General features: G+C 41.6%; 1 protein-coding gene across 1 annotated transcript; it reads right to left on the bottom strand.

The window, feature by feature from the left end:
- Positions 1–533: 533 nt before the first annotated feature.
- Positions 534–19,456, bottom strand: LOC140232695 (uncharacterized). Its single transcript, XM_072312812.1, has 8 exons — positions 19,424–19,456; positions 8,615–8,793; positions 7,084–7,219; positions 6,104–6,259; positions 4,941–5,175; positions 4,326–4,590; positions 3,635–3,904; positions 534–1,712 (listed from the first exon to the last, which is right to left on the bottom strand). Exons 2-8 carry the CDS (start codon positions 8,783–8,785, stop codon positions 1,584–1,586), a joined length of 1,362 nt encoding a protein of 453 aa, XP_072168913.1. The 5' UTR covers positions 8,786–8,793; positions 19,424–19,456; the 3' UTR covers positions 534–1,583.
- Between the last annotated feature and the right edge of the window lie 288 nt (positions 19,457–19,744).

The raw sequence follows: 19,744 nt of genomic DNA, 5'->3' as shown, positions 1-19,744 counted from the left end.
TGTACATGATGTACAAAATGTATAATGAAAGATTGTAAAAGTGTACCATGTTACCCTTTCCTGTGTGTTTGTATAAATCAGGCATAGACACAGACAACATAGACACTCAACAAGAGAACAAAATTAAGTTTCTAGGTTTTATTTCTTTCTCTTTTTTTTTTGGTAGCCTTTAATGCCCAGATATAATTTGAACACAAGAGGAATTCTATGAATCAAACACACAAATGTACTCGCACAGACAGACAGAGAAACAGCCTCGCACATGCATACACCAGACCATCAGGGCTGTCATATGAAGATACTGTTGTTACCATCTTCATGTTGGTGAATAAGTCTGAACAGTGAATTTGTTTAACCCATCGACTTCAAGACAGAATATTTCAGTGGTTTGATGCTGCACTATCTTTTTTTTCAACTACAATTTCTATCATCCACTGCTAGGATTTCATCAAGTAGAACAAAACACTACCTTTTATTTGAGGTGAAAGCTATCGTTTCAGTCTCAAATTGCAAATATTTGTGTCCCCCCCCCCCCCCTCCTGATTTGTGTGGATTCAATTACTCTAAGTACTTCCATCTAATCTTTCTCCTACATACAATATGCAGTAAAATTCAGATGTGCCAAAGTGGTGATGACAAGGTGGTTATTTCTGCAGCAAATATCCCTGGGATTTGATGAGTTAAAGGAAGCCAAGCAGTTTTTACGCTTACAGCCAACTTTGTGCTTTCATATCAAGGATCACCTACAATTGTTGTATCTCATTTTACATCCAGATGAATTGTACTGTTATCCTTTCATACCCATAATCCAGTGTTTCATGGAAACATACAATAAACAAACGATAACACTTAAACACATGATTCATATCTGAATTTCTTATTTTCTATTACAATTATGTTCTTTCATTCAGCAAGCTTTCATTTTCTTGATGATAAAAAGGTCTCTGTGTTAAATTCCATACAAAAATATGTGAACATAAAGAATCATATTCTTGTTCTCCAAGATCTTACAACTACAGTTAGGTTATCAGGCACTTATGCTCATCACTTTAGGGCCTTGAGACAAAACCTAACCATAATGCTGTGTTTGTACATTGGAAAGATATCAACAAGCATAACACTGCAACTTCAGATCTGAAGCTGGAAATCAGGCATCAAATCACCGCCATCTACATGGTTGTCCATAGATACTTTTTAAACCAAGACGAGTCAGGTGGTCACTGAAATTGCAATGCATGGAGAGATAGATTCGCCCACAGCGCGAGATATGTGTGCAGACACCTATTGAATAGTGACGGCGTTTATTTGGTGCTCATAACTTTGACTGCAGATTGACACTGCTGCTCACATATTGCAAGGGGGGAGGGGGCTGCAGCCCTATCAAGAAGTGACCACACAGCCTACTGCAAGCTACTCTTAAGCTGAGGGCTTAGAGGATTTTGGCAATGTGCATGACTGGGCCCAAAAGCTGTGGGGTAACTGTGATCCTGGAATGCATTGATGTTCTTAGTTCATTTACATCCCTCGCACAGTCACCATAATCTCTTGCCCTGTCTGGCTGCCTTTTCCTGGCACAGTCACCATCATCTCTTGCCCTGTCTGGCTGCCTTGAACTTTGACACACGCTTTGACCCTTGACTCTGCTCTGAAGGGACGGGAGCTGTGCTGGGTACTGCCGAATGGCTGTGTTCAACAACGTTTCCTGTAAATGCCTGCAGAAGAAAATGGAAAGGAAGCATGATTGTTATTGTACTTTGATGCAATCAAAACACTAATTAGGCTAAATACTCCAATTTCAAATATGATATGAAGCAGGCATACATCCACATGTTAGACAACCACCCTAACATCAGTGCACCTTGGCACATTTTAACCCAAGACCTTTTACACTACCTTTTCATTGCTTCGATTCACTTAAAAAAAGGAAAGAAAAAAAAAAGGGAATCCAATATATGACCCATAATCACATTACACTGACAGAGTCAAAGTTGTTGAAGCTAGGTGAGGTGCCGTATAAGGTGATTTGGCTGAAACATTAAAAAAAAGTCACATTTGCGGGAAAAAAAAATCACATACTGTAAAAGTGGAAATTTTCGTGGAGTTAAAATTTTTGCACATTTCGCGCAACCAGAAACTAGTGCAAAAATACTGTCTTGATTCCGCAAAATTAAAAACATGCGAAACTCTTCTTCCGAGTTTTAAAAACTATGTTTGTTTTTTTTCTGTATGAGGGGACTGCATTCTACAAGCTCTGCTTTTTAGCAGTCCCCTCCATTTCCAGCAATATTGTTTATGCATTTACCACAGTGACATAACAGTTATTTTTTTTTGTATCTCTGTTGATAATTTACCTGTATCTTTTTTACAATGTTATTTCTGTTCATCGCATTGTGGTACTGATTTTCTCACATCTGTGTATACAAATGTTTCATTGTACTTCCAATTATTTTGTTTGTTAGAAATGAAATAAATCAACTTGAACTTGAACTTCCGTGGCCGAGCGCAAATTAGTCGCACAAAAATTTCCACTTTTACAGTATTTGAAATCTTATCTAACTCTTGTCATTAACTCTTAACGTGCCATGGTCACCGAACGGCGACCTTAGTCCTGACGTGCCATGGTCGCCGATCGGCGACTAAGAAGAGCGAGAAAAGCATTGATCATTTAAGTTCTGATGGTACCGTAATATGTTACACAAGAAACTGCCAATGATATGTACTGGTAGCTGATTAGCATAGCCATCGTTTCCACTAAAAATATGAGCATGCTTACATTGGAAAATTTTGAGTAAATACATGATTTTTCAGCTAGATGTATTTTTTTCGTGTCGGAAAAATCTGCAGCGAGCGCACCCTCTGCGAGATGTGTATGGATCAAAAGTCTCATTGGTAAACCAAGCGTGTGTATGCTATTGAATCTGCGTGTATTGTCTATGCGGTTCCACTCGCATTGTTCCGCTTGGACGCTGTCCTGCGGGAAGCTGCTTTGATTTTGTCCCTCAAAGAGGGTCAGCTTAGGTTTGTCGGTCAAGTCTTTCATCCTTTTGTCTTGGTGAACGTCACTAATTGTCCCCACGCTAGCCTAGGAATTGCGCGCGGACAAAGGCCTGCCGATTTCAATAGAGTACCCCCTTTGTAACCGGAATTTCGTTATAACCGTGTTCATTATAATGGGAGTGCACTGTATTGAAATGTTCAAAATATGTCAAGTTTGGGGAAGCATATTGCTGGTATGCTGTGAAATGTGTATGAATACCTCATCTCCTGTATGCCTGACCAATCTGAACGCTAATGTTGAGGGGAGTTGATTCAACCCCCTGGCCGTTTTATGGTTAAGTTCAAGACCCAATTTTTCAAAATCTTATAGCGTGTCTGTGGCAGGCATTTGGAAATCAAGTGACGCTAATTCTACATCATGGGAAGCACAGAGTCTGGAAAATCATATATTCTGGAGAGATTGATGATAAAACCATTTTTATTTCATATAATGAAGCAGCAACAGCTGCCCGCACAGCTTTATTGTCTCCATACTAAACTACTTCTCTTGCTGCTGTTATTCAGCACCTAGTCGCAATCACATGTTTTCTGCATTGGACTAATTTGATTGATGTGAAAAGAGAAAAGAAAAACTTACAGACACAGGCGCAGGTAGAGGCTGACGCTTTCCCTTAGCTTCTTCCTTCCTCTTGGATGTAGATTCTTCTGCCTGATGTGAGACAGACGTCTGCTTGAGAATAGACATGGGTTGTGCTTCTGATGACTCACGCGAGTGCTTGAGAATGGACCTGGGTTGCACCTCTGAAGACTCACCGCCCTCATCGCAGCTCTTGGAATGGTAGAGCTCATAGATATCGCCGGGAGATCTGGGCGACACATCTTTGCCATTCTCCATCATGGGTGGTTCCTTACAGTGAAGGAAACAAAATCATGCATTGCACATACAGTAAGTGCTATCTAGTGACTCAAATGGACATTTAACAATGTAATGCACCACATTTTTGGTGTCAAAACCTTATGTGTTACTTGTAAAGGTCAACGCTTCCACGCAGGGAGGGGAGTACTTGGTCTGAATCCCACCCAGGGCATTCAGGTTTTCTCCACAATGTCCATCTTGACCAAAGTACATGACGCAAGGGAATGATAATTTTGATACAGCAGTGAAGAGGATTGATGAATAAGACAACATTCATATGATGAAGATGATGATGATAATTATCATTATCATTATTTTCATTATCATTATTATCATTATCATTATTATCATCACCATCATTATCATTACTGCTGCTACCTTTAACTAACATTATATTGAAATGCACAAATACCTGCTTGTCCTGCCCCTTATTGTGTGTGAAGTGGATGACCGATGTCGAACCTGGTCCATCATCATCGTCATCCTCTTCATCCTCGTCATCGCTGTCATCTTCTCCCAGATTGAGAGTCATTTCTGACGTGGGGGGTGTCTGCTCATCGCCCAAGTGAACATGCCTTTGAATTGGTCCCGTCACTGTTGGGAGCTTGGCTTCTTCAGCTGCTGTGGTTTGTTTGTGTGACGCTACTGTCTCCTCCTCATAATCCTCATCCAACATGCTGCAGAGATCGAAATGAAGATGATGCATGCATCGTGAAGAGAAATGAACCTGTACCTTTCTCCCCCAATGTACAAATTCAGTATGGATAAACCTCCTTAGATTAAAGAAGATTAAGAAAATACCATCGCATATACATTCCTACATCCTCCTTGCCTTCTATCTGAAAACCACAATTTTGACATCAGACATTAGAAATTGCACCATGATGAAGCACTTGTGATAAAGAGGTCTCTGCTCAAACTGCAGGTCTCTGACAACCCAACATGGAGAACATCCAAGCAACTTCAGCAAAGTCAGCAACACAAAATTTCTTGATGGAGTGATGAATGGAATGCAAAATGCACTTACGCCATCTCATCCAGCTCTTCCTCCTGCCTCTCCAGTTCATCCAGTCTGGCCCACAAGCGCTCCTCTTCCTCGCTCATCGCCTTGGCGTCTCCACCACTTTCCCCAGCCCCCTCCTCTCCTCCCCTCCCAGGACTCTGGTGGCCTCCGGATGGCTTGGTTGTTGCTGTAGTTTGTGCTGGTGGTGATGGCTCAGTAGAAGCCTTCTTCTTCTTCTTCTTGTTTGCTTTCCTCTGCTCTGAAGTTTCAGATTCAGGAAAAGATGAAAGTGGTGCGCCACTCAATGCTTACAGTTACCTTGGCTCTATGGCTATAAGATGCTTTTCCCCAACCTAGATGTCCGTTCAACTGGCAAATCTACACTACCATCAGTAGTTGATTCTAACCAACCTCTTCAGTTTGATGCTTTGGCACTCTGACACAGTTTCTAGGTGGAAAACAACCCCTACAATAAATACTGGATACAAGTATGGAAGAAAAGGACAGACTTCTGGAAATCGGCGAATTAAGATGCATCTTCTCTCTGAGTGAATGTGCTTCCTACGATGCTATATCATAAAAAATGTCTTGCATTAGTACCATTTAAAATAGGTGACGATTTGATGATACAAGACTTGTAAACAATATACTTCTACATCTAAATTACATTTGATCGTCACTATGACTGTAAAATCTTCAGTTACTGTATAAGCTGTTATTTTTGCGAGGGTTTATTTTTTTTTTTAATTTCGTGAATCTCAGTTGGATCGCATAAAAATGTCTCAATGTGCTCGGGTAATAGCACATTTACGTTAGCGTTGGCATCAATTCGCGAAAAACAACATCTCGCGAAAATGTCTATGACCTCCTCATTCACGAAAATAACAGCATATACAGTACGACAAGGGGCATATCAATATTTTGGTGATCACCAAACAGTGAATACACAACATAAGCAGTAAATGTTTCTGCCAATCTTACCACAAAGATACTTAAAGAAGTACCTTAATTATTTCTTCTTACAAGGGGAAATAAATCATAAAGAGAGAGAATATCAATACTGGTACTGGCCAGAAACTGGCAGTATGACAATCAGCTTGACAACCCAAGATTTTTCTTTTTAAAATCCTCTCCTGTCATGGTTTCTAAAAGCAATGGGTAATTAGGATCCTGCTGTCACAACGTACCTCTCCATTTAGCCTCTTTCTCTGCATCATAGTCCTCCCTGATCTCCACCACGTCTCCCCGACCTTCCGTGGTGCTCTTGAGGTCCGAGACAAAGCCTAGTCTTGACTCCAGGAGATACTGCTGTTTCTTGAGGTCGTCTATCATCTTTCCAACATCTATCAGAATCACATCCGCAGACATCGGGAGAGGACAGGGTGGGCGAAAAATAGAAGCAAAATTATTTTAGGCAATATCTAGTCATCAATGAATACAATATCACTGTCAAGCAGATTAATAAAACAACAAAACAAGGGTCAAGAACTAAACTGGAGAAGAGTGAGAAATGGGTAATGCTAACAATTCTTGGAGTGATCATTGATGAGGCCTTTTTCTCTACGTAGTGAATAGGGCTGAAGATATAAGGAGCTTCATCTGGTACCAGGATGCTTGATTGTAGACAGAGGGATTGACAGGCAAACCACAAAGCCTGATACAGTGATAGTAAGGGATGCATTAAAAAGATATCCTGGAGAAGAAATTTGCCAAGGAATGCCTTACATAAACACATATGGGTCAAATACTGTATACACCGAATATTTCGCGAGGTTCTTATTTTCGCGAATTTCGCGAGTCGGTGCCATTCGCAAAATTAAAGACACACGAAAATATTGACTCTGATCAAGCTATGAGTGTGATGTACGCGTATACATTTCTCCATTCGGTCCAGGACTCCATGTTCACAAATTTAACCACTCGCAAAATCGTCGGGAAGCTCCGATTCGCGAAAATTTATACTCGCGAAATATATGGCGTATACAGTAATAACAGAGAAAGGACAGATATAGAGGAGAGAAAGAGATAGGGGAGGGAGAGAAAGTGGAAGAGAGAGCAAGTAACCGAGTACGGTATTATCTTGCATGTACAGGAATGCATGGTATATCTAAACTCAAGTTGAGTGGTGCAGATGGATGGAGGGCTATTGATATGACTGCCAACTTACATTCTTTTCGCCGGTCAATGACATCGCATGCCTGTTTGGCTGATCGTTCGGCAAACCAGTTGTCCCCCAGTAGCACTAGTATCTCATTGGTGTGAACAAGCTTGCCCGGCATAAAGGCAAGCTTCCCAAAGGGTACCTAGACATGATTATAAGAACCATTGGTCATAACGAGTTTAGAGGTTTTCAGGTGCCTGTGCTGCACAAGATGAGCAGTAAATAGGTTCAACATTACTGATGAGTTCACAGTGGACTGGTTCTTTTAGTAGCTGAACAATTACACTATGGGTCAGTGAAACAATAGTGTTAAGTTCAATAATCATTTGCCCTCCCTATCCGCCCCTTAAAAAAACAAGAGACCCGCGGGTCTAGCGCTCACCTGAGTATCGCAAGTTCACCTTTCACGCAGTCACTAATCTAAATTATTCACAGCTCTACCAAAATTTGACCAGGCATTCTCAAGTAGAAGATGAAAATGTACAATAAGGGCCCAAATTTTTTAAGATTCCTTAATTATTGGGGATTGGGGCCCCCTGGGGCCCTCTGGGTGGGGCATGGTGCCCATTTTGATAAATTTAGATCCTGACCCCCTAGGGATGCTACCTGCCAAGTTTGACGAAAATCCATCATGAGGTTTTCAGGAAGAAGATGCAAATGTACAATTTAGGCCCCATTAGAACCCCTCCCCACCCCCTCCCCTGGGTCCCAAGGGGGGCACCCCTGATCCTGCCATGAACAAACTTGAAACTACAGTCATCAATGTACTAACTCATAGTATTAACTTAGCTCTATCACTTCTGGTTCTAGAGAAGAAGATTTTTACAGATTCCTTAATTTTGGGGGGTTTGGGCCCCCCTGGGGGCCCCCTGGGTGGGGCATGGTGTCCATTTTAACAAATTGAGTTCCTGACCCCCTGGGGATGATACCTGCCAAGTTTGATGAAAATCGGTCCTGGGGTTTTCAAGAAGAAGATGAAAATGTAAAAAGTTTACGCACGACGCACGACGGACGCCGGACGAAGGGCGATCGCAATAGCTCACTTGAGCCTTTGGCTCAGGTGAACTAAAAAAAAAAAATGATAATCGATAATCACACAATAAAGGTGTATAATTTCTGTCTAAACGAAAACATTATTTCAGCCTACTTTCCTCCAGGGAAGAACACAAAGAACACAAATACTCCGTTTTGTTACAACGATGCTATCAATATCATTTCCAACATAAAAACATGGCATATCATTTTACAATGAGATATAAATCTGTAGTCCAGCCATAGGCATTTTGTCATCTGAGAATCTACACCTTGGGAATTTAAGAGGAGGAAAGAAAGGAATTCATTTCCCATTGAAAAATCTACACTTGAATAAGAATACCCGGTAGGCATAATCCAGTCCTTTCCAACATGACTGCATTTCAGCAATGAATTCATATTCTTGTAAAATATGATAACAAAACCAACATTTTCAAATTCTTCAGCTCATTGCTTGCTCTGTGTGCGTTAAAAAAGTAACAATCAAACTACCCAAGTAACCCACCATGATCGGGTGCGAAACCTTGTCGGGCAGAGTTGACAATCTGGTCTTGAGTGCAGTGTAATCCTCATCAAATTTTTCCCACTGGCGAACCTTCTCCAATGTCTCAAAGAGTGCCTTTTCCTCCTCCTCTTTCAACCTACCAATGCGTGCCAAGTCCGACTCCACAGCCATGACGTGATCTAAAAGCCACATTATGGAGAAAAGAAAAATCACTGAAAGGAATTACTGCAAAAAAAGGAAACTTAAATATATCTAGGTTGGGGTAAACATCATTTTGTCTTTGCTGTTTGGGGCTTTATTAGGGCCTACTTCTCTTTCACATCTGTGACACAGCTTAATAGATTACCTACTGTATACGCCATATATTTCGCAAGTCTAAATTTTTGCGAATCGGGACTTCCCAACAATTTCGCGAGTGGTTAAATTCGCGATCGTGGAGTCCTGTCCTGAATGGAGAAATGTATAAGTGTACGTCACATTCATATCGGCATTAGAGTCAATATTTTCGTGCATTTTTAATTTTGTGAATAGCAGCTGACTCGCGAAATTCGCGAAAATAAAAACCTCTCGAAATATTTGGCATATACAGTATTTGGGATGCCACTATTCATTTAATTGAAACATTAGCTGTCAAAGAGAAGTCAAAAGCATAAAACTTTTAAAGTGTGAGGTCAAAATATTAACTAAAAAACTTTAAATGACTTTGATACACACTGTGGAAGAATAGCAGAAACTTCGTGAGGATGATACACTGAACTTTAATACTTTCTGCCACTCGAGTTGTTGATGCAGCAACTACAAATACATTACATCTCTGGGAGAGGTTCCCCTGCCATAGTATAGAGCTTTGGATGGCTGCCCTCTTTTTCATGTGCGCAATCATACTGCAACGAGTCTACTAGTAACACAACTACGATCATGTGCACGTTTATCACACATTTCTCTCATCTCTAGTTAGCCAGACCAGACACTGCTGCACACAGCGTTTAGTATAGACTACTGTACAGTGACATGGAGGTGTATAGTTAATCTCATTCTTCATTCACATTCATAGTTTGTTCATAAACTGACATTAGAACAGTCACTGGGAATAGTGTAATAGTATAATGCAAACTGAACTACAGTTGAACCTCTCGTATCCGGACAAGTCAGGACCGTGGCTCATCCGGATAAGGGATTTGGCCGGATACGGGAGACTCAATGCTTTATACATGGTAGCCCATTGTAGTACCACATGTAGTAATGTGTATACTGCAACCTTTTCATTGTTACATTTGGGGATGTTTGGGGATGTTAAAATGTCTGAAGGTAAGCAATTTGGAAGGAAATTTGATGTAATGTATGTTAATCATGTTGGAAGTAATATGTAATTCATGTGTGTTTGTGTAGGAGTTCTCAAGGAGTTGGGAATCCCCGTTTCCTCCCGTAATTATTTTTAAAAAAATCACGGCGAGATTGCGTCCGTATAATATAGAGATCCGGATAAAGGGAGGCCGGATAAGAGAGGTTCAACTGTATGTGATTTGAAATTTTGTGTTGCTATATGGTTGAGGGGTCTAGATATCGCGCACGAAAATTTGAAATGCTCTTATAATAGAAGTTATTCCATAATCGTACCTGAATTTCCCAATGAATATCACGAAAATGCAGAAAAATCATTTCCCAGAATCTCCTGATGATACGATGACGGAGTAGTGCGCTGTCGCCGTTTGTATGTCGGACTTTTTTTTCTGCGTTCAATTTCTCGGGGTATGTAAAGATCGCGCAGCTGCCCTCTGTAGTTTCATGCGTGAAAGTGTCTGCCCCTCTGCGGCTGTAACGTGCTCTGGCTTGCGTTTCGTAGAATATTTTTTCACTTGATATTAAATTTGTCCCTGTTAAGCAACAGCAGTTTTACCTAACTTGTGTATATTATTGTTATTATTATTGTATGTGTTATTATTATTATTATTATTATATGTGTTATTATTATTATTATTATTATTATTGTTATTATTATCATTATTACTATTATCACTACCACCATCATCGATCATCATAATCATCATCATCATTATCATTTTCATTATTATTATTATCACTTCCACCACCATCATCATTTTATCATTCTTATTATCATTATTTTTATCATTGATATTTTCATAATCGTTAATGATTTTCATTTATAAAGTTTTCTTACAATATTTCTAATCACTTTAACCAATAATATACACGTAATATAAAATGGAAAAAAGTAAAATATGAACATATATTTTGTGTGTGTGTGTGTGTGTTTGTGTGTGTGCTTACCCATTCGTCACCCTCTCATTTTCGTCACCCATTTGTCACACTCTCATCTGATTTGTTTTCTTCAGTATCATTATGACCCTCCCCTGTCACAAATATATCACAAGTTAGCGCAAGAAATCACAAGCAAATTCAAATTGAAATCACACTTCAACTTCGATAGACTGAAATATTTATTCCTTTGTAATATTATAATCGTTGTGTTAAAATTTGACTTAAAACAACATTTATTAACAGTATTTCAGCGTAGCTGGCAGCATACATTGTTCTTGTGTATGATGACGTCACGTGGTAAACGATCGATCGAACAAATTACGAACGAACGAGACAACGAGACGACACGTCTAGGCTACAACATCCTTAGAACAGATTTTAAGGGAAGGTAGGTTTGTACAAGGTAAAAAATTGGAAATTTAGTGGAAAATTTGTTGGAAATCAAAATTTCTTACCTGCTTCCTTCTCATGTTGAGCGGTAAGTCAGGTATGTTTATTCCATGGGCGTATCGGCAAATTTTGCGCTTAGTCCTACGCGTAATATCGCTTGCTATACGCAGTTATGCTATGCGCGATCATTACGTCCCTGCGCGAGACCTAGTACCCTTACTATACGTGGTAATCATTTTACCTCTCTTCTTTTCAGCTCTGAATTAGTATAAATTAAAGGCACATGAACCCGGTGGTTTAGTTGAATGCGTACGCAGGCACACGGCGCACGTCTCCTATAGAGACCTATGCTATCGACTCCTCTTTACTTAGCGCTCATACGCTTTGACCCATTTCCACGAGTCCAAAGAAGTCCCATCCACTGTACCGGTAGTCAGTGGTCCGATCACAGTCCGGCTCATGATTCGGCTGAGGGGGATGACAGACAGCTTTAGCAAACTTCTTTTGTGACGTCATACTAAGAAGCACATAAGCATGCACCCTGGTATTACTACAGACTACATGATGCGATGCGCAGAGCAAAGATGACAATGAACGCAACGTTATACCTAGCAACACCTACGCGCTTTACTCTTGATGACAGCTCAACTTCAGCAATCTACGTATCAGAACCCCCGCATATACACCGGGTCTATGCACCTTTAACCAACAACAGTGTAAATTTTACTTCTAAACCTAACCCCGGGGTGCTCCTTGTACACAGTAATATACTGTAGCTGTGGAAGCATCGACAATTTATTTATAAGTTAATCTAAACCATGTCCATGTGATGGCATTATTTTTCAAAATGACACTGATAGTCAACAGGTGCACCAAGCAAGAGGTCTCATTATTGATCATTCACGACATGTCATTGCTGCATTTTGGTGCTACATGCTACAATTATCAGTTATGACTGTGGCAGGATATCTCTCAACTAACTCAATAACTGCACATTGTTGTATAATGTAACCAGTTATACTATGCCCTTGGCAACGGCACCATATTGTACGCGCATGTACACCACCGTAACCAGGGCCATGAGGTCTGTGCCAATAAAGCCTCAAGCCAGCAAGATGTACCTCTAGTTCTGTCTCCGAATCAAACCTTATTTCTGCGTCTGTCTTTACTTTTGTGTTATGAAACTGCCACAAAGTCCTACCTCATAACACAACATGGTGGCTAGCTGCGGGATATTTTTTTGTGGACCAGCCAAAGACGCGAAATCAAAGTGACGAAATGACACTTTTCTGGACTGACCGAGCAATCGTCTGATTCGACGCGGATCGTATGCGCGTAGCTTTGACACAGCATACACATATAGCTACGATAGTTACGGTACGGCACCAGCGCACGGACCAAGTTTTCAATCAAGCAAGGTAACAATCTAGTTACGGTCATAAATGCATGTCTATGGACGCTCTGCTGATGCATTTATGAAATGAAACATTAGCTATATTACGCTTGATTACCTTACATCTTGAAGCAAATGCAAACAGTGTGCCATTGATTCTATGGATTGCAAAATCTGTTCCAGTGTTCGTACTTTTTGATTCATGACTGAGCACAAATAGTCTAACGTTACATGTCGCGATTCATGACTGAGCACAAATAGTCTAACGTTACATGTCGCAGCGTAGCTTCAAAATCTACCGGCACAGTGATCATACGTGTACCGCATGGTCATGGATACTTGGAAGCACACTTCTCGGTAGATCTATCACTAGATCTAAGTGTAATGTGTGAGCTAATGGACGCTCTGCAGCACACATTACCTCGTCAGTCGCCAATTTTATCGTTCAGCAAGCAAATGCACTTTGCAGTGTGGAACATTATCGGCACATCCACAGCAACCAGACTACAGGAGAGTCACGGACAGGACCCGGGATTCTACCTCATCGAGCCCATCGACCAGCGGAGAGCCAAACGCGGACGCTGCAGCCGCCGCATCCTCAGCCTGCGAAGGAGCAAGCCCGACAGCCAGCTAGCGTACTACGTCAGCCCATCGCGGATGGATACTGCCACAGATTTTCATTGCAGTCGAGTCTAATGTCAAGTTAGATTACGTGACACTTAGCTTTACTGCCCTTACGACTGTGATTTTGAGTGAAAGACGCTATTCAGATAATACAACGTAATGTTATTTGATTTTTAAGTGTCCTAATAAAATAAAGTAAATAAATTTTGATGTAAAAAAAAAAAATCAGGCATTTGGACTCTGTTAACATCTGCCTTAGATATAAATGGATGGTATAGATATGAGTTATTCCAGTGTATTCTAATTTGTGTTATATCAAAGTACACGAGTGAATGAGAGTATCGAGACCCAAGGAAAAGGTCCAGCACATATTCTGTTAGTATATTTATGCCAATATTATTTTAGATCTTGTGAAGTATCTACTGCAGTATTACTCTAGCTAAGTAACAGGTCACATATTTTCCTGTACGTGTGATATTTAATAATAATAATAATAGTGGTTTCTTATAAAGCGCTGAAAGTCCATCAATAATGATGCTCATGGCGCTATTTGTTCCAATATATATTGATTTGTGAAGGATTGAAAATATTTTTATGTTCTAAGTAAACATAATTAAAATATTGGTTGATGAGTTTGGATTGGTTGCAACCACCAATTACTAATATTGTATTGGTTATAATTTAACTGTTATTATAAATTATTTTCATAACCCAGACTTAAACTAAAAATAAATTGATAAATAAGATAAAGATTTTAGTAATTATATTTACTCAGTATAGACTGTATACAAAGGATATTTTTGTGGATTTATGGTTTAAATAATTCCCCATCTGAATTATTTAGAGGTGTAACCGTTCGGAATATAAATATTCAAATTTTGGATGTTTTATTAGATTTTGAATTTATTGTGGGATATTTATATGGAATCGTATACTGTCACACGCAATATTGTATTCATTCCATGTTGTTATAGTGCATCGTACTGTCAATTTTTGTTTAGTGCTGATATTCTCGAGTTAAGCACAGTTACATTATGGCTAAATTCCCTGAAATGAATTGGAGCGCTAGCAATGTGGCAGACGAGTTTAAGCTTTTCCGACAAAGAACAGAGCTTTGCTTTTTGGACCATAATATTGTTGATCCTATCAAACAGGCAACAAAGATAAAGATTGCCGTTGGCAATGAAGGCCTTCGTAAGATTAATGCATCTGGCCTCTCTACTGATGACCAAAACAATCCAGCAAAACTGTGGAACCTCTTTGAAGACCAACTAAAGGTCAAGGTCAATTTCAGAATCCACCGTCTGGAACTCATGAGATACAGGCAGAAGCCAGATGAATCAATCGATGAGTTCGTTAACAGATGTCGAAGTAAAGCAGTAGAGTGTGACTTCAAAGCCGATGAGTTATGTGAACGACTGGTAGAGCTTGTGATCGCATCCACACCAATAGAAGCATTTCAAAAGGATTTGCTTGATCAGCCAAAAGGTTTCAATGCAGACAAACTGATCGAAACCGGACGCAAATACGAGGCAATCATGGCCGGACGTCAATGCCTCCAAACACTGGACAATGACACCAACATCGGTGCCATATCACCTGCGTCAAAGAAGCGCTGTGGAAACTGCGGTCTGTCCCACCCCCCAAAGCGATGTCCTGCTTACAAAGACTATTGTAAGGCATGCGGTACCATCGGTCATTGGGCAAAGATGTGTCGAAAAACCAAGCATGAAAGCAAGATACAACCCAGACACACGGGCGGATCAATCACCCAACAAAAGGGACGCAATCGATCCAGGAACCGAAGGTTCAGAAACCAATCCACATATCGAGGGAAGGACAGAGATCAGAGCCCGTCCCAACGGGACTGGAACAAATCGGTTGATGCTGTCACTGAAAGTAACCCTCATGAACGCCCATGGCAGGAGCAGGAAGATAACGTTGAAGTCAGTTTTCATTCCATTGGCTCCAAAGACACAAAGGAGGCATTTGTGGATGTCGAAATCGTCTGTCCTAAACGCACAGGAAGAGCTACCCTGAGCCTAAAAGTGGACACAGGAGCAGGTGGTAATGTTCTACCGTTGCGTATCTTGAAAGACATGTACCCACAGACGTGGAGACAGATGATCACGCCTACGAGTGCACAACTTAGCGCATACAATGGCACTCAGATTACATGCCTGGGATCCATCACACTCGGATGCAGGTACAAGCAATCTCCATGGTCTCAACAACTCCTTTACATCACAGATGCTGCAGGCCCAGCAATCTTGGGACTACCTGGATGTAAGACGTTAGGAGTTGTCACCATCAACGAAATCAGAAACATCCCAGGAAGAAGCCTCCAGGACAGCCATCCGATCAAGTCTATCAAAGACTTACAAGAGATGTACCCCCATCAGTTTGACACAATTGGAAACTTCAAGGGGGAAGCCATCCTCTATCTCAAGGATGATGCAACGCCCTCAATAGACCCCCCTAGAAAGTGCAGTGTCCACATCCGTGATAAGTTGAAGGCAGAACTAGACAAGATGGAGCAGGAAGGTGTTATCCGCAAAGTTCAACACTACACAGAGTGGTGTAGCTCCCTAACGACAAGTGTCAAGAAGGACGGAAGCCTAAGAGTATGTCTTGACCCCAAAAGACTGAACAATGCTCTTCGAAGGTGCCCTCACAAGATACCTACTTTAGAGGAGCTGAACCCAGCATTCAGCGGTGCCAAGTTCTTCTCGAAGCTTGATGCAAAATCGGGCTATTGGTCTGTACACTTGGAGAAGAAATCACAAGAGTTGACCACCTTCAGGACACCCTTTGGTCGCTACTGCTTCCAGCGCTTACCGTTTGGACTGTCGGTAAGCCAGGATATATTCCAGGAACGCATGGACCACATCATTGCACAGGTCCCTGGCTGTGTAGGAATTGCAGATGACATTGCTGTTTTCGGCCAGACAGAAGCCGAACATGACCACAACCTCCTCCAGCTCATGGAGACAGCCAGACGTGAAGGGTTAGTCTTCAATAGCACCAAATGCCACATCAAGACAGACCACATAGAGTTCTTTGGCTCTGTCTACACAGCTGATGGCATACGCCCCGACCCCAAGAAAGTGGAAGATGTTCGTCAAATGCCCACACCTCAGGACAAGGATGACCTGCAGAGGAGTCTTGGATTCTTCACGTACTTAGCACCATACATTCCCAACTATGCGGAACGTTCATCCATACTTCGGGACCTACTCAAGAAAGACGTACCATTCCTCTGGCAGGAGGACCACCAACATGCCTTTGATGATCTGAAGCAGGCAATCACTCCTGAATCATGCCTGAAGTACTTCAATCCTCAGGAAGAGACTACTGTTGAGGTAGATGCCTCCCAGAAAGGCCTAGGGGCGTGCCTTTTACAAGGAGGAATTCCAGTAGCATTCGCATCCAAAAGCCTATCACCTGCACAGGCAAACTACTCAAACATCGAGCGTGAAGCACTTGGACTAGTATTTGGCATTACAAGGTTCCATACTTACCTGTTTGGAAGGACATTCACGGTGGAAACAGATCATAAACCCCTCGAGATGATCTGGAAGAAACCACTTTCAAGTGCACCACCTCGTCTCCAACGCCTACTGATCAAGATACAAGGTTATGACTGCCAGGTACGCTACAAGCCAGGCAAGAACATGGTACTCTCAGATGTCCTGAGCAGACTGCCAAATCCTCACAAGAGACAAGACATTCCACTTGACCAGCAAGTGGATGAAGTACACTTGGACATTGAGGACTTTCACGGAGTTGACCTAACTAGCTTTGAGGAACCAAAGCAGAAGCAACTGCAGGATGAGACAGCCAGAGACCCAGTCCTCAAATTACTCTGGCAAACAGTTGTCACCGGATGGCCTGATACAATCAAGGAACTCCCTACTTCTATCAGAAGCTTCTGGCCATTCAGAGATGAAATCGGCATCTCAAACGGTGTGATATTCAAGGGGAAGCGAGTTCTCATTCCTCAATCACTACGGGATGACATCAAGAGTCAGTTGCACCAAGGCCACATGGGGATAGAGAGAACGAGAAGGCTGGCAAGAGAGACAGTATACTGGCCTGGAATAGACAGTGACATTGAGAAACTTGTGAAAGCATGTGAGGCATGCCAAGCCCACCAAGCTAGGAACCAGAAGGAACCACTTCAACCACACGAGATCCCATCTTCCCCGTGGACCAAACTAGCCACTGATCTGTTCACCCTGGAAGGAGAAGACTATCTGCTGATAACAGACTACTACTCAAAGTATCCCCTTGTCCACAAACTCCCAAACACGAGTAGTAGGACAGTTGCAAATATAGTCAGTGCAACATTCAGTCTCTTTGGAGTACCAGCACAGATTGTTTCAGACAATGGACCCCAATATGCTGGTCAACCGTTCAAAACCATGTGCAAGAAGTGGGGAATCAAGCACACAACCTCATCGCCGAGGTACCCCCGGTCGAACGGGATGGCTGAAAGGAATGTGAGGACCATCAAATCCCTCATGAAGAAATGCAATGAAACTGGTCAAGATATCCAGATTGCACTTCTACACTACCGTGCAACCCCACTGGGATCCAATCTTCCCTCCCCAGCTGAGCTCCTGCTTGGAAGACAGATACGCACTACCCTTCCAAGTCACCACGTCTCCAGTCATCGTAACTCAGATGAGATCTATGACAATCTGGTGAAACGACAGCAGCGAATGAAGGAGGACCATGACAAGATGGCGGGACCCAGTCTTCCGGCACTACACGTGGGACAGAGTGTTAGACTCCGAGATGCCCAGGACCAAACGTGGATCCCTGCCCGGGTGACAAAAGTCTGCAAGGAACCACACTCCTATGAGGTGGAGACACCCAATGGAACACGGCTCAGGAGGAACCGTTCCCACCTTCGCGAGGTTCCTTCCGTCAAAACCCCTCCACAAAGCACAGAAGCTATGCTTCCAGTACGTAGACGTGTGAGCTTCGCTGATGGAGATGTAACAGAACCACAGAACACTCCAACACAACTCCCTCCCAAACCAATCCTAAAAACTGGAAGGACTGGTTACAAGCAGTTGGAGCCAGGTACCACAGTTACTAGGTCCGGTAGAGTGGTCAGAAAGCCATTGCGTTATCGAGACACATAGTGTGCATACACGCATAGATGAGATATCTTCAAATGCGTAATGGGGGAGGAGATGATGTATATAAGTTCTAAATTTTGAAAATGAGTCATGCAACATGATTGCATAGCCCCAAAACTGGGTAGACTCCTGAACATTGTTACATTATGATATATCAGGTTGTACTGTTATAAAGAACACTGATGGATTATATTATAATGTCATACTTTTTATGTGAGAAGTGATTAACGTGAACACTCGTATACATGATAATACAAGAGTTTGAAATTGTGATAACACAATGTGTTAAACAGTATCCACTTCAGTCTTCAGACACCCAAGTTATCAAATTGTGTTGATTTATGTTAACTGCAGAACAGCTCTATTTGTTAACTATACAACAAACTCTGGTCAATAGAGTCGTGTAATTCAGTATCAACTCTGAATTGTTAAAAGTTGAAGTTTTCCGTGTTAACTAGCAAGCAAAAGAGGTACCTTTGTATCATTCGGTTGCATACACACCAATGCATACAACTATTACTCACTGTATGAATGAAGTTAGTTGAAAGGTGTATTATGTAAGTATCATAAGTGTGCAACCTAACGCAATGTTTTGACAAAAAACATGCATACACTATACTGTTTTAGCTATTATATGAAAATGACAAAAGCGTCGCAGTTTATTAGTTCGCTTGAGAGCGAATTTCAAAAAGTATTGGTACTGGCATAGAAAACAAACTTGGTATGATAAAAAGTACACTCTGTAACTTTCTTTAAGGAGAGGGGGATGTTGTATAATGTAACCAGTTATACTATGCCCTTGGCAACGGCACTATATTGTACGCGCATGTACACCACCGTAACCAGGGCCGTGAGGTCTGTGCCAATAAAGCCTCAAGCCAGCAAGATGTACCTCTAGTTCTGTCTCCGAATCAAACCTTATTTCTGCGTCTGTCTTTACTTTTGTGTTATGAAACTGCCACAAAGTCCTACCTCATAACACAACACACATGTGTTCCACTATTATTATGCGCCACCAGGGGGGCATTTCATGAAGCATTTCGTCCAACAAAGTTGTCGGACAAATTTCCTCTCACTTCTACTATAGTCTCAGCCAATCAGATGCAAGGACTTCAGTAGCTTGCAACAGTTTGTCAGAAAAATATCCGACCAAACTACTTCATGAAATGCCCCCCAGCCCAGTATGATGATTGATGTGACGCACGTTGCTCAAATCCACAAACAGCACTAACTAGCACAGCGCACACACAGTTTTCACAACGGCCAATTCAATACATGGGCCTGCAAAAATAG

The sequence above is a fragment of the Diadema setosum genome, chromosome 9, assembly GCF_964275005.1.
Source record: "Diadema setosum chromosome 9, eeDiaSeto1, whole genome shotgun sequence".
NCBI lineage: Eukaryota > Metazoa > Echinodermata > Echinoidea > Diadematoida > Diadematidae > Diadema > Diadema setosum.
The sequence above is the reverse complement of the archived record's forward strand: the minus strand, read 5'-3'. Positions and strand labels throughout refer to the sequence as shown.